This window comes from Branchiostoma floridae, chromosome 6 (assembly GCF_000003815.2).
Source record: "Branchiostoma floridae strain S238N-H82 chromosome 6, Bfl_VNyyK, whole genome shotgun sequence".
Lineage (NCBI taxonomy): Eukaryota > Metazoa > Chordata > Leptocardii > Amphioxiformes > Branchiostomatidae > Branchiostoma > Branchiostoma floridae.
Window position 1 is genome coordinate 11,256,128 of NC_049984.1, and position 16,590 is coordinate 11,272,717.

The 16,590-nt window shown below is 39.9% G+C and overlaps 1 protein-coding gene across 1 annotated transcript; it reads left to right on the top strand.

Annotated features, from left to right (window-relative positions):
• The first annotated feature begins 9,254 nt into the window (after positions 1 to 9,254).
• Positions 9,255 to 16,012, top strand: LOC118418604 (tyrosine-protein kinase Lyn-like). The gene is made up of 7 exons (XM_035824602.1): positions 9,255 to 9,396; positions 11,632 to 12,064; positions 12,276 to 12,407; positions 12,686 to 12,848; positions 13,671 to 13,826; positions 14,210 to 14,400; positions 14,840 to 16,012. Exons 1-7 carry the CDS (start codon positions 9,341 to 9,343, stop codon positions 15,002 to 15,004), a joined length of 1,296 nt encoding a protein of 431 aa, XP_035680495.1. The 5' UTR covers positions 9,255 to 9,340; the 3' UTR covers positions 15,005 to 16,012.
• Positions 16,013 to 16,590: the final 578 nt, after the last annotated feature.

Consider the following 16,590-nt stretch of genomic DNA (forward strand, 5'->3'; position numbering starts at 1 on the left):
AAGGCTGGACTCCAGGCTATAAATTATGATCCTGGAACTGATTTCATCATCAAGTACTGGCCTGGTAGCATGGAGAAGTCTGAAGATAAGGCTATTCCGAATTGTAGCTTGTCTAGAATACCGGTTTCCTTTAAAAGTGAAAATGGAAATGAAAGATATTTGAGAGCGACAATACCTCAGGGCAAAGGTGTTCATTGTAGCCTGACTAACCCAAGCTCAACTCACGTCCTTAGATATACAGTTCACACATACATATGACAATAACAGTAGAACTAGAAGGTATCTTTCAGCTCGAGAGATGGTGGTACCAGTCTGGTGTCAGAGCCGTTGGCAGCATCTTGTTATATTTGTCAATGTACGTTGTGTAGGAGTTCAGAAAAGCAAATTCTGTGATGTTGTCGCGGTGAAGACTTTGCTGTTTTGAAGTGTTGCGTTCTCTCTATTATTAGAGGTCCATTGAGCCCCCGACAGCGAGAAATTGTACAACACAGGCTATTCATACTGATCTTGTGTCTTATGCTAGGTTGTCAAGTGTAGTGAGAACAAGATTAAGAAGAGTACTTAATCTTGTTACCTTTACTTAGCGCTGCACCTCCCCAAGGTCAACAATACTTCCATAGAACTATTAAACGCCGTTTATTGTGTTCCGACTTTGATTTCACTTTCATTTTTCGGGGAGCCTTTCAGTTTCAAACATTTTTCAACGCTGACAACCGGCTTTGCAGATGGAATAGCCCAAAATAGTATTTATAGCTGCGAAGTATCTGCTCTGAAGCGGAACCACGAAAGAAATTCAAACAGTTTCAAACCTACATGAAACATTTCAAAAAGACGCCTTGTTCTATTTATAGTTTGTTTTCTGGTGTGGGAATTACGTGAATGGAATATATTAGATCTCAGTGAACCATGTTCAATGTGATGGGGTAGAGTTTCAGGCCGGCGAAAAGTACGCTCGACTCTCGGGTGACTTATAGATCCGGCCACCTTCTGGCGATACGACCGAAGCTCGTCGACTGGGGCAGACCCACTTTCCACAAGGCTTAGGTCCAATTTCCGAAACGGGGCCCGGCCGGGCTGTTTGCGGAAACGAAAAATATACTAGTAACTGTTTACCAAGGAATATACACAAATTATGCCCCTAACTATAGTTCTGTGTGTTTTGTTGCCTTTCTTACCATATTTTTCGTTACCGAAAGCTACTCGGCCGGATCCGGCCGGGTTAGGAAGTGGGACGGCCTAGGCCTTAGACGGCGATTGCGATGCGGTCTAGCTGCGGCCATGATTTCATATCTGTTGTCTTTCATATGATTAGAATATAATGCAAAATTTATAACTGAAAAGCTGTAAAATGATTCGTTTTTTTTTAATCTATGAAATTCGTTGAACAATATGTTTAGTGGTAGCGAGGTCACGACCCTGGTTTTAGGGGGTGGGATAAAAAATGAAAATTGAAATCCCGCTACAGCCAATTATTAATCAAGTCTCCCCCGATCGACTTAACGTCACCAAAGTGCCCATTGTTCACAGTCTCTTTTGACTTATAGGTATTCTTTTTAATGTTCTTACCTACCAGGAAACCTAACTATCGTCCAGGCAGTGGTTTCTCAGAAGTCGTCTGGAACACCAGGAGACCGATAGTCTAGGTTAACCTCCAGGTGGTTGACAGGTGTCTGGTTATAGTTAGTCATCTGTCGTGGACAATAACTTAAGTGAAGTGCGGCCTAAAAACATCTAGGAGAATCCAGTCTTATATCAAGGTTGTCTTAGTTAACTTTAAATGGCGGTCATTTGAACAATCAAGCTACACCAAGCTTCATCAATGTTGTACGTCTTTAAGATTTCAGCCACTTAGATTTTCGGACGTTTTTGACATCATAAGCACAAAATTGTAAAAGTACACATTGTCTACGACATTATATTCAATGTATAACTTATGTTTCTTGGAGTAACAATCATCCTGCAATAATCAGTTATGTTTCTTGAAGTTACATGTATAAGCCACCCACTTATAGTTAAGATGCAATGCTCTTTCGTTTAAAGTACCAAGACGTATCTACGCAAAGGCGAACGACCGCGGGTTACCCCGCTTTATCCACCTTGTTATTTAACAAGCTTTATACGTATTATCTTAGGGACGTCGTGTGCGGCAAATTTAAATCTCCTGTGACGACAGCGGATGGTATCCAAGGAGAACTGGAAACGCAGCACATCCATTGTATCCATCACAAATTTTCTAGGCACTGGGGAAATTAAGTATATCCTCATTATTTCTAACGTTACCTCAAATGAATCGTATCCCACTGTCATAACGGTGTGCAATATATACATAGTGGAAGAATATTGTGCACATGTGCATGTTAACGGTTAAAGCTTAGCAATTGCATATTATATAGAATGGATAAAGTACGATGGGACGGTGGTCTTGTGGTTAGGGTTGTTGACTCAGAATCCGGAAGTGCTGAGTTTGAATCCCTGACAAATCCCAATGTTGTTCCCTTGGGAAAGGCTCTTTACACCAATTTCATCACTTGACTTTGGTTAGATGATCTTAGATGATGACCTGACTTCGGCTATCTAGTAACCTCCCCTCGATAGGATCTGTATCTGTATCTATATATTCGGTATATCCTCATTATTTCTAACGTTACCTCAAATGAATCGTATGCCACTGTCATAGCGGTGTGAATATATACGTAGTGGAGGAATGTTGTGCAAATTTTAACATTTAAATATTAGCAATTGCATATTATAGAATGGATATAATACCCGCGGCCTGGAGGTACTGAGTTCGAATCGCTGACAAATCTTGATGTTGTGCCCTGTAGAAGGCTCTTTACACCAATTCCCTCACTTGACTCAGGTTAGACGATGACCTGACTAGCGTAACGGCCATTGGAGAGGATGTTGAACAGAGGTCCCGTGTTTGAGGATAAGTGTGGGGCCATCCCGACGTGATTGTAAATTGCATCTGGATATATATGCACGTTCTGACGTGTACTCATCAGTACAGACCTGGTGTGTTATATCATGAGTCAGTTTACCGGTTATGCAATACAAACAAACAAATAAACAAAAACAAACGTGTTTTTACAAACCTGGTGTGTTACGTCATGAGTCAGTTTACCGCGTATGTAATATACACAAACAAATAGACACATAACAAGCATCCCTCGTGAATGGGATGTATCGATTTAACAAGGAACTTTGTGTTTCTGTATCTCAATCAACTTTGCAAACTTTGCAGAACCTTGACAAAATTTACGAGCAGGGTCGGAGAAACAATTTGTCGCTGTCGCCTGGGCTTGAGGTGTCACACATACAATGCAACTGCAGCTAGCTGGCAACACAAGGACGTTTTCAACTTTTATGGAAAATTAAGAAGGAACGGAAATGCCTCCTTTGGAAACTTTCTGGAGAAACGATTTAAAATAAAAAGGAGCTTACATAATATGACCATCAGTCTATTACTCCAAAAAGATACGAACTGATAAGATGTGACGTTGACGACTTTGACCAGACAGATGCAGATGGTAAGAATTAACCTGCCAACCTGGCTGTTTGATCCTATTACAGGTTGTTGACCCAGGTAAACCGGAACTTCTAACATGTCAACAGCTTTATAAGAATAAGACAGATAGCATTGTTTTCTAGTTTTTGTAAATGGTTGCATAATTTATACAGTTGTAATCTAATGGGGGGTTTGTGCGCACATCATGAGTGAGTGAAAAATCCGGGGTGTAATAACACCCCTTTCCACTAGGACAGCGCTCTCTCTGTGACCTAAAATTTGACACATAGCTCAACGAATTGTATAGAAATGAAACAAATCTTTTTACACTTTATGTGTTTTGTTGTCTTCTAAGTCACACTTTTACGTTTTATATGATATACCCAGTGTGAAAGCCAAGGTTACACATATCCTATTTAGGGCGCAGTGAAAGCGCAGCGCGATCGCCGTCTAGTGGAAAGGGGGGTCTAAGGAATGAAAGACCTTTATTGTACATTTATGCTCAAACAAGCTAAGTACAAGTCATAGTGATAGAGCACAATTCTTGACTTAAGAGAATGGTATCTTCAACGTCTACAGAGACTAAGACATGCTAGTGTGTACAGGTTCAACTTTAGTTCTCACCTCTTGAGACACAATGATCCCGGTTACACAGTAAGATTCATTGAAAAGGTAAGATAAGGTCTGTGCCCGGAGTTGAGCAGTACTACTTTATAGAAATAAGATATTTGCAGTAAAAACTTTGTACATTTAATTTAAAATGGCCTTAGTATGACTAGATAAAACTTCTCATTTTTACCTCATTCTTTACTTCATGCTTGATACTCAAATCCGAACAAGTGAATTCTAATCTCTCCTTGAGTGAACAAATAGATTTCTGAACTTTTCGCATATAGTATTTCTAAAGCTTCCCAAGTTGACATTCCTGTATATTAGTGGAAATAACAACACGGTGACAAAAGTTTTCAACCAGACTTTTGAGAGTATCATGTATACGTTGAAAAACAGAGTCGAGTAGATTTCGTTGCAGTCAACAGTCTAGTCCATCAAACCAAAATCGGTAAATATCCCTATCGGTAGTGGCAAATTAAAGTGTCTACAATGGGAGATGAACCATTTGCAATATAGCAAGAAGGTCATGAGCAAAACTGAAAACTACTAGTATTTTTTTCTTAAGGAAGATACGAGATGTTGCCAAACCCGAAATTTTCTCACAGTTCCATCTGACCATTCAGAATTCTTTGCATAATTAGACAAAAAAGCATACTTTATATGTATGAATGTCTTTCTGAACTTCTGGTGGTACCTTGCTCGATAATCTTAAGGACACAATATAGATATTTACTTTTTGACGGTCTATGTTATCACAACTACTTGTACCACAATACCATACCCGGCCTATTTCATTGAGAAGGTCGCCCAACATCTGAGGAACCAGTAATAATTGTGCAGTTACCGTTGCTATGCGCTTTACCCCAACAAAGGGACGTTGCGCCTAGTATTTTTCCAGAACCAGATTCAGATTGAATTGTCAGACAATGGTAGGTCTGTCCCTTTGGCATCCAATTGCGCAGAAAAGGTACCACCTGAAGGATTTCCAAGAAGACCGGCGTGCAGAAAGTTACATCTTATCGCCTGTTGACCTTCAGCTGTCAATCATCGTCCCCTACAGGTTCCTGCTGTGAAACGACTTTTGACCCTGACGGACAGGCGGGACCGTGGGAGATGTGTAGCACGCTTCTAATGTTCACGAGAAGTCAAGCCGCTGTGAGAAGACGGAAAACTGTGCTTTTATTGTATCAGACCGAGAAAAATAGTCTAAACTCGCGGCGTTCAAACCCTCACGGTCTGCATATACCTGACATCGAAAAGAACCTCAGAAAAATTTACATCTAATGTGTAGCACACTCCTAAAGTTCGTGAGAAGTCAAGTCGCTGTAACAAGGCCACAAGACGGGGAACTGTGCTTTGATTGTATCACACGAAGGAAAATATTGTAAATCCACGGCGTTACCACAGTCTGCATACTTCCTCTCGAACCTCAGGAAAATTTACATCTAGTGTGTAGCACACTCCTAATGTACGCGAGAAGGCAAGTCGCCGTGACAACGGGAAAAATGTGCTTTGCCAGAATATAAATGTATCAAACCAAGAAAAAACAGTGCACATCCACGGCATTATCACCCTCACAGTCTGCATACCTTACCCCTAAAAGAACCTCAGAAGAATGTACATTTAATGTGTCGCGCACTCTTAATATTTGTGAGAAGTGAAGTCGCTGTGATGACGGATAAATGTGCTTTGCCCGAATATTAATGTATCAAAACGAGAAAAATAGTGTAAATCCACGGCGTTATCACCCCCACAGTCTGTATACCTTACCCCTAAAAGAACCTCAGAAGAATGTACATTTAGTGTGTCGCGTACTCCTAATGTTCATGAGAAGTCGAGTAGCTTGACAAGGGGGGGATTTGTGCTTTTATTGTATCAAACCGAGAAAGAAAGTGCAAATCCACGTACAGCTTTATAATCTTCACAGTCTTCTAGAGTGTAGCACACTCCTAATGTACGCGAGAAGGCAAGTCCCTGCGACGAAGGATAAATGTGCTTTGTCCGAATATTAATGTATCAGACCGAGAAAAATAGTGTAAATCCACATGTACAGTCTGCATACCTTACCCCCCTAAACGAACCTCAGACGTCAGATTTACATCTTAAGTGTCGCACACTCCTAAAGCTCGTGAGAAGTCGAGTAGCTTTAACAAGAGGGGATATAGTTTGATTGCATGAGACTGAGAAAAATAGCGCAAATCCAAGATGTTCAACTGGCGTCCTCACATTGTACATACTTTACCTCACTTTACCTTAGAAAAAATTCAGAAGAATTTAGATCTGATAACTGTAACGGATGTGTTGCAGCCATGGCCGGGTTATGAGACGTGTGTAGCATGAAATATTGCCTTCCACGCGTGAAAAAAGAAGCCAATGGGAAATCGTTAGAATATGTTTATGTTTCGGGCTTTTGGTATATGGCAACGGTGTGTGCTATTTAGTTGGTCTCCTATCAACATCTTGAAGTCTGTTATTTGCAGACTTTGTAAAAAGAATGACTGCAGATCAAAAGCCTCCCTGTTCCATTTGCCACGAAGTCTTAATGGCGCATTGATTAACTTACTTGTTGTGGGCTTAGCCACTATGGAGACAAATATCGAACAAAGCCATCCCCTACATGGTCAGCTACATCTTAATTGAGATCTCTGTAAATCCCAGTAGCAATTCAGCTTGGCCAGCTCTCTTAAGTAGTGCGACCTGATTGTGTGGAGAGGGACCTTCTGAGAATGCAGGGACTCTTTACTCCTTCGTTCTAGTGTTACCCACATGCCCTTGGGCAGTTTTGCAGTGACAAGATGGGGAAGATAGTCTATATTTTACTCCGCTGAAACCATTAATTAACCTACAATGGAAACCATTTCGGAACTGCCACAAAGCAAAATATTTAAGATGTACTGATATAATCTGGGGAAGACTGGCCTTGTAGTAATCTATAATTTTGAGTAATCTTGTATTCAGTGTTAAGAGCACACCTGTCCTATGTAATCCATCTATTGTGTTGCTTTTCCGGGTCGCTTGCCTTACAAATCATCGAGGGCAACTGAGTGTTGGCGAGTGGAGCATGCGTTCATGTAATCTCGTTATAGTATTAAAAGGCGGTTGTTCGAAGATCTCAGGACATATCTAGAGTTTCCTGTGTGCCAAGGCGGTTATACTAATAAGGTTTTGATCAGCATTGCATGTTCAAATGATCACTTCCTGTGTATACGATGATTGTGACCAGCATATGGACATATAGAACTGCGAAACTACAGATACAGACAATTAGACAAATAAAATGCATTCACGAAAATAAGCAGTCTATTTCATGACTTGGACTGTCATGTCTGATTGACGACTAGTTCTACGACCTCTGACCTTTTCTTCCTGTCACACCGACAAGTTTGACCTTTGCGGTCGTCCTCCAAACTCACTTACTGCTACTCAAATAACTGTGGGACAATCCTGGACATACCCAAAGAAAGTCACATGCTGAAAACACATGTACTCGTAACGTTACAAGAAGTGCCAAAAAAATGTTATGTTCAGACTTAGAACCATTTCTTCTCAAGGCCATGGGTTTTCTTTCCAACTGTCCTCTAACGTTGAATTGGTCTATTCTGCATGTAGCCGATGCGCGACAGACTTCAAATCAAACTCTTCCCCTTGAAACCGATGTTGATATAGTATATATATATACTGTCACATCTGTATACACTAAGGGCTCAGATCAAACACTCAGAAAAAAAATCGTTTTTGCAGACGGATTCGCTCGGATAGAATCCCACGAAACTTAGTTCAATGTCTGAGGCATGTCTTACCAACAAGATGGATATGAAAAGTACAGCTGTCCAACCATTTCGATTAATTTTGTGTCACAGTAACACCTCAGGGTAAACGGATGTTTGGTGCGGCAACGTTGTGTGGTTTTCAACAGTTAACAGCGCCATCGTACGGATCATCAGGGATCAACAACGTAATTCGAGTCCCAAATTTAATTGGGTGTATTTCAATGTCATTCAAACATCCATCAATCAATCTAGCTTATGTTTCTAGCCCCAAAATTGCAGAGGGTGAAGGGAGCCTTTTCTTGACGAAAGCCCACTGCTTGGGGCGTTCCGACAAGAGATTTGTAGAATTACACAAGGTGCACAGTTTCCGAATTTACTAAGCTACTATTTTGCTGATTTGATCATAGATAACATCCCCAAACTGATGTGACATGAATAAAAAGTTGGGTAAAAAAAGTTCCCTTCATTGTGAAATCTAATGGATATGAGTTATGCAAGTCATGATCTAATTTGCATAACTAATGAGAAAACTGTACAATAAATGTTAATAAATAGACGAAGTTATATTCATACCAGTAACACACGTATGTTAGATAAAGGTGTATATTATCAGACATAGATTATGTAAATTTCGACATCTATTGCGTAAATGATAGCGAATAGCTTCCAGAAAAATCTTATCTGCAACATATTTGATTTGAACAGAGCAGATAATGAATTCACACATTCTATGCCAATAAGAGACGTCTAATCTTTACAAAGTGGAACTCATGTGATTCATTAGTTCCTTCTGTTGTATTAAAGCACAGCTGTTCGTTCAGGCAATGAAAAATGTCAAACTAAGCTCCTTGATTTAACAGGCGAAACAATATTGATCGTATTTCAAACTGCAATCACGCAATGTCCGCTAGAGGCCCTCTTGAGCTGCAGGAGCCTGACCCTGGAGGGTCTGCATGAGGGGTACTGACAATGCTTTACACTGAATTTAGAAGAACCCTCTACGCATTAGTCTGTGTGTAACACAAACTCCGCTGTCAAGGGCTGTAACTGGCCCCTCGCCGGTGGATCTTTGGCGGGCTGCTATAAGCGAGGTTCAATCAGGCTATCTACGCATCACGCTGAAAATAAAGTAAATAAATCACGGCCAAAAATATTGTCACATTGCTACGAACTAGGTGAATAAGACGACTTTCTCTTCGAATTACTCGAAATAAAATAGGCCACCGGCTTCCTATTGACCATATTGAATCATTATATCATGTTGTATCATTTGTTGTGACCTGTACTAAACCCAGTGGGTATGAATGTACAATAAAGGTCTTCATTCATTCATTCATTGAAAGGAACGGGTTCGTCGAGACCCCCATGAAGGCCCTTTAATTTGTGCCCCGCTCAGCGACCAGCAGACCATAAGGATCACACTTTCACTTTCGGCGGTAAAAATACAAGCATGGCGGAAAGGAACATGGCACAAAAAGTCCATTTCCACGAAGACGAAGGTCAACGGTAGGTAGAATTTCGTTCAAAGTTGTATGTAAAGTATTAACGTGTTAATGGAGGGCTCAGAAATCTTCGTACTTGGAGGGGAAATCGTCTTTTTGCTGGCTGCACTGCACCGTAAATTATGATCCGTAAAACCAAGGAGGTTCTATCCTTAAAAAAATCAAAGTTATGGGTCTATGCTTTTCTGAGGAGTGGTGCCGAAGTCCTTAACTAAACAGCAAAGAAACAGTGTGTCCAAAACACTATTATCCCTATAACGTTATAAATCTCCTTGGAGAACGATTATTCAGTACCCGGGACATGACAGCAGCTAGCGGGCCGGCCGCGGTGGGGGAGGGGGGTCTGACCAATGCAGGCATCATAGTCTGATGCATAGTGGCTACAGACATCGACAGTTCACGCCAGGTTGATCTGTCCTGGGCATTCTCCATCCAGTTAGTTACCAAGAAGGTTAACATTTTAACGTTAACCTCTTTGGGGCAACTTAACTTAATTTTGTTTGTTTGTTTGTTTGTGCCTTTATTTCAAAAAATAAATTGATTGAATTGATTGCATCTTGATGACAGCTTCTAATCTTACAGATCAGAATGATGTCCAAGTCTAGTGAATTTTACTGTATGTCATGTGTATTTCATCATACTCATATCATAGGTAGTTAGAGCTTTGTACGGGTAGATTAGATACAGGTCCAAATTAATGGAACACTGGTGTTCCAGTTCTGTACTGTTTAGTTGTGGGGGCGAAAATTTCTCATATCACTAAATCGAGGGCCGAAGGCCCGAGGCGTCGCGCCAGAGGCGCGACCCTTCTAGGGGGGTCCGGGGGCATGCACCCCGCAGAAAAATTTCAAATCTTAACCCTCTGAAACGCTATTTCCTGTATTTTGAGGGGCAAATTTTGCTGCCAGACTAAGCTAACTTCAATGACATTTCTATCAAAAATACACATAGTTTTAGCTTTAGTTATTGAGGGCGACACCCCCAACATATTTTCACCATCTCGAGCGGTTGCAAGGTAGGTTCTGGAAATTTTTGAAGTCTAGACCCTCTGAAACGCCATTTCCTGTATTTTGAGGGACAAATTTTGCAGACAGACTAAGCTGAATTTAATTAAACTTCTAGTAGAGAAAACGATTTTTGAGGGCGACGACCCACGCACCAACATATTTTGCACTACGTCGTCGTGAGCCCCGAAGATGCAAGCCGCCGCAAGGGAGTTTTGGAGAGATTTTTAAATCAGGACACTTTGAATGCCATTTCCTGCATTTGTGGGGAACATTTTGCTTGTAAACAAATCTAAGTTTGATAATGAAATTTCTACTAGAAAAAGGTCGTGGGGGACGACACTCCGGTAGCATTTTCCCACTATGTCCAGTGCCGACGGCGTGAATCCTCACAAGGGAGGTCCTTTGAAATTTTAGAAATCTGGACCCTCTGAAACGTCATTTCCTGCATTTTCAGGGCCAAATTTTGCCAGTAGACTAGCGAGATTTGATGAAATTTCCATTAGTGAAAATATACACAAGGGTTTCAGCTTGATTTTGAGTGTTTCAGCTTATTTTATCGTGGGGGCAACGCCCCCACGATCTATTTTTTGTGGGGGCGGCGGCCCCCACTGCCCCCACGGTGCCGCCGCCACTGAGGTCCGGACCTGTACCTAAACCCGTGTACCTGTACCTGTACGTACCTAAATTTGTTTAGGTACACAGCTCTGTAAGCAGCTAAGGCAATTAAGGCCTGTGACAAAAATTTCTGTCAAACATGAAAATCGAACCAAAAAACAACTTGTTTGCTTTTTTGGCCAAAAAAAGTTAAGCTTCCTTCACTTTAAGCAGAATAACCAAGGATAAAGTTATTCTACGTCTAATATCTTGATGAATGTGAAGGCTTAACATGCTGTCCCCATCTTTAAGGCTTGAACATATGAAGAGAACAATGTTTTTTTTAAACAAACTGTGTATTTCTAACCCAAAATTCCAGCATATCACATACAAATTCACCAGTTTCTAGTACATTTTTAACTTTTAAAGCATTTTGTGAAGTTTTATCTTGATACGACTACGCGAGAGAAAGTTGTAAGAACGTAAGCACTTTAACATCAGCTACACGCGTGTCACAGGCCTTAATTTACATGAGAGTGGAAGAATATTGTCATCTGAGATGTTAAAGACATTCAGTATCATTTTCTGCCTTGGATGTTGATTTAACAAATGTTTGTCATTGCTTACTTTTATTGCAGTTTTGACAAAGTGGACAATCATGGGCATGATGCTCCAGATCTAGATGCAGATGGAAAAAACCTCATTAGCATTGGTGAGGGTGCCGATTCCAAAGAGACTAGTTACTACAGTGGCAACACATACCTGGTCCATGAAGACAACGGAACATCTGATGGGAGTTTGGAAAAAGAGGTTGAGAACTTGACAATATCCAATGGTGATGACCTTGAAGCATCTGCAGAGTCAGCTCCATTGGGGGCAGGCCTGGAGCAGGGTCAGAGGGTCTCTAGCAAAGAGATATATGCCGCATCCTCATCAAATTCGCTTTTTCCATCTGATGGTGCAGAATGGAAACTAGATGAGTCGACTTTTCTGGACTATGCAGACGAGCAGTGCCGTAGTACTCCTAGGAGGTGCAGGAGAGTTACTCAGGGCTTGATATATAACAAAGTGGTTAGTGATATTATTAACATTGCATCTGACAATTGACTTGATAGTTTGTGTTGATATTTTGTATTTGCAGTCAGTCACATTTGATGATGTGCTTATCTATGACAAACATTTTTGTTTTTTTCTTTCATTTTTATGTGACCTAAATGCTTTGTCATATGCATTCTTTTTAATTTCGAGTTACAGTGTATATTTATTTGTCAACATCATATAGATCAGTCCAACTAGCCAAGAATACAGGCAAGGGAAAGAGTGGAAGTTAGGGGAATGTTTGGGCAGTGGCACCTTTGGAGAGGTTTATAAGTGCGAGTCACTATCAACAAGAGAGCATTATGCAGTGAAAAAGGTAAAGGTGAAAAAGGAAGACTGTATCATAATTGATTAAGCAATGATTTTTATTTTTGTCATTTCTATGTTGTGATTTATTTGCAATACTTATCACTTAGATCTACTGCTGTTTGTTTTATTTCATTAATTGATGAAGGTAATGTTCATTTTAATAATACATAAGGAAAATTTACATAACTTCTGCATATATTGTTTGGCTGTAATGCAAATGCAGTTAAGTGTGAAATTATAAGCTAGGGGGTGCACTTGTGTTTATCAATTGTGGTGATTCCCCAGGTTCCTACTACTTCTCCTGATGGACAGGAAAGGCCAGGGTGGGCAAGATTGGAGGAGATTAAACTATGGCAGAAGCTGGGCAATCATCCCAATGTGTGCGAGCTGTATGGGGTGACATATGAAGACAAAGCGTTCTGGTTCCATATGGAACTTGTGAAATTTGGTCAGTTTTATGTTTTGTTTATTTCAGTTGTACTTACAAACATGTTGTTAGCTGATTGGAAACAAGCTTTTCAATCAGCCCTGAGTAGTGAAAGAGTTATCAGAATACTGCTAACTGATAGCCTCTGTGATGCGGTCTGCCTAAACACCACAAACGACCACAAACAACCACAAACGACTCTAATAAGCAGTGCATATGGGACCTTATGTGACGCACTGGAGACAAAGTTTATACATTTAATATGATTTATGAATTTCAAAAATTTAACAACTCCTACGTATTCACGAGTTATTTCGAGTTAGTCCGCTGGTTTCAAGATGGAAGCAATTCTTGGCCGCCTGTTGGATCACCTGTGCTACTGGAGTCTGCATGGGGAAGTTCTTGATACCTTCCTCAGCTCCATAGACGACAGGGCGATAAAACTATGGAAGCTGTTGGGTAATAGATTATAGCATGCCGCAATTCTGTCGTTATCAACTTATAAAACTTGTATACTAAGTGTTTTTCAGCCTCAAATGCAAGCAAGCACGATCCAACATCATGGTGGCCAATAATTGCTTTAATCTTGAAACCGGACTAACTCAAAATACATGTAACTGGTAAATACGTAGGACTTGCTGCGTTTTTTTAATAAATGTATGAACAATGTCTCCAGAGCGTGTTGCCATATAAATTGCATATTAGAGTCGTTTGTGGTGTTTAGGCAGACCCTCTGTGATGCATACATCTGTAGCATACTTTGGGTCATTTGGTAGACATGTTTAGAACTTTGAAAAATGCCACTCAAATTATCAAATTCTTCAAAACACTTTTTGACTTCAGCTGAGGATCCTGCACCCAACCTGCCTGCGTATGTGACCAACCTGAATCCCAATAAACAGATCCCAATAGTGGGTTTACTGAAGGCAGGAGGAGGACTGTTTGAAGGACTTGGCTACATGCACCAGCAGGAGAGCACACATAGAGACCTATCAAATGGTAGTTATTAGTGATGTTCTAAAATTTTTAAATAATGTCACTGAGTTATGATATGTTTTGCAGAATATTTTGCAGAATATTTGATTATGTCTATAACATGTATATACATGTATATATATTGGTACAAATAGCACTCTCTCAGAATTACCAATTCAACAGTGCGGTAGTACTCCTGAGAACTTTGAGAAGTGTAGGAGAGTTACTCAGGGCTTGATATATATCAAAGTGGTTAGTGAATATATTATTAACATTGCATCTCACATGACATGATAGTTTGTGTTGATATTTTGTATTTGCAGTCAGTCACATTTGATGATATGCTTATCTATTACAAACATTTTTCCTTTCTTTCATTTTTATGTGACCTTTGTCCTCAATTGCAGCTAAGAACGTCATGGTGGGCACTGGATTCCAACTTAAGATCATTGACTTCTCCTTCATCCGTACTGCCACTGAAGACAAACACTTTGATAAAGACCTGAAAGGAGGACTAGCCTGCTTCTTCCAGCTGGTAACAAGAAAGAAGAAGGACCCCGACAACTGGACAAGCAAAGCTTTGGAAAACTGCTTAAAGGTAAGTCTACACAGATTTCATTTTTTGGATGACATTCGCTCATTACTTTTTGGCTAAAAAAAGACATCAGAACTCATGACTGTGCTGACCCATAATGCCCCCAAAAGACCAACTTGGGGGGGGGGGGGGGAATGCCTAAAAATTGATGCACACGCAGATGTCATCCATGTCATCAAATCAACATGGCCTAAGTACACAAGATATGTTCATAACTACCAAGTTTTGTGAAATCTTTGCAGGTATGGAACTGAATGCTAAGAGTAGTACAAAATGAACATATACAGCAAGCGTTCAATTAATTGGTTGGATATAGATAGATGTATATATACTATCATCAAAGTAGCCCATTATATTGTTATTACCTAATGGGGGTCAAGAACAGGCCTGCATTTTAACAGAGCTGTATTATATTTTGTTCTTGTTTTTTTTAAACCTTAAGGACAAAGGCGATGTGCAACTGTTGCTGCCACTGTGCCAACAATTGATATCCCATCTGGACTATCCCAGCGGCAGAGCGATCAATGTTGCAAGGTGGATGGCAGAGGATATAAACAGATGGCTTGCTAACATTCTGCTTGAAACCCAAGGGGTAAAGCATAATTAACAGGGTCAGATGCCATCAGTGTTGCCTTCATCTTGTCAAGGTTGCATGATTCTGTACATTGTACATGTATTTGTCATCTCGAAATTTATGTATCTTTGGATTTTACCATGTTTTACTTTTAGTCAGAGACCCTTTCCTTTCACAGCATCATTGTGTTCAATGTTTTTTAATGAATTGAATTCTCGTGATGAGGATGTATGTAACTATTTGCAGATACATTTATGGAACATGTTAATGGTTACTTGATTTTTAATGAAATGCAATCTGAGAAAAGTGCCTGGTTTATATAAGATTAAAATGAACATTCCTGTGAAGATATGGGAACTTTGAGCCTATGGTGCATGGGCCTATGGTGCCAGTAAGAAGCTTCTGAATTTACCTGAACTGCAGAGACTGTCGTGCCCCCGCAGTCAGGAGCTGGCAGGCGGGTATCACTGCCATGCTGGTTGGTTGAAATTCAATTTTACTTGGCAACTTTCAAGGCAAGGTTAAAGTAAAAGTGAGTAAATGATCCTACTTTGATAAATTAATCATGATTCAGATCATGCATTGAAAGTGTGGTGACATAACATTAAAACTATGAAGTTAGAACTATGAAATTTCTTAACACATATTTAGACATAACGAATATGAGCATGGTGCTCTTTGTAAATACTGCAACTTCTATGAATTCCAAAATAGAGATATTGAATATTATTGATATTATTATACTATTAGTATAAACTTTTAAGTTTAAGCACTATAGCAAAGAAAAAATATTTAGTAGCACTTTGCAGATTGGTAGCAAATAGAAAATGGTGATGGTTGTATTAATCTTTGAAAATGAGTCTGAAGAAGCTTTGATGTCTTCTGTATTTTGTAACTCAATGTCCATTTTCAGGACACAAATGCATTTTAGACTGTCTTGAATTTTACCATCAAATTATCTAAAATTTGTACATTTTTAACTATTTGTACATTTTGATATGGAGGGATTATTGCTTAATAAATAATCTATATTTGTGAGTACAGGTTTGTGTGAGCTGTTTGATTTGCAGTTTGATCATCCATCAACATGATTGTACAATGATGTTAGAAGTGACAGTATGTCATGTAATACACCATGTATTTGTACTGATTTATTTGAAACGATGCCTCAAAGGCTTTACTGATGTCCATAGACATTGTGCCAAACAAGGACTTTTCATTTTGTTCTTTCACATCTTTTTCTTCCATTTGAAATGGATTTCCCCATTAGTTACATTTTCTGATTTTGTTTGAGTAAATTAAGGCATATTTTGACTTCTTTTGCAGCTTAATGACTAATGATGATGGCTGACAGTATGACTGCAGACTTTTTTTGCATTCCTCGGAAATACACTCTGATCAAAATTGATTTTGCAAGCATTCATATAGTCATGATGTCCTGGTCGCTATTCATACCTGCAGTGACATGGTAACCTGCACTAATCTCCAAGCAGATCCTACGGTAGCATAAGATTAGTATCAAAAGCTGGTACAGATTACCTGATAGCCGCTCAAGGGCCTTTTGAGCGGAGAAAGGCCTGGCCGCAGCACTCAAAACAAAGGAACGTACACATTCTCAA

Excerpts from the sequence above, each read along its gene's own strand:
- LOC118418604 (XM_035824602.1), top strand. The coding sequence starts at position 9,341 with ATGGCGGAAAGGAACATGGCACAAAAAGTCCATTTCCACGAAGACGAA. Across the intron at positions 12,065-12,275 it reads GCTTGATATATAACAAAGTG|ATCAGTCCAACTAGCCAAGA; the intron begins GTTAGTGATATT and ends AACATCATATAG. Across the intron at positions 12,849-13,670 it reads TATGGAACTTGTGAAATTTG|CTGAGGATCCTGCACCCAAC; the intron begins GTCAGTTTTATG and ends TTTTGACTTCAG.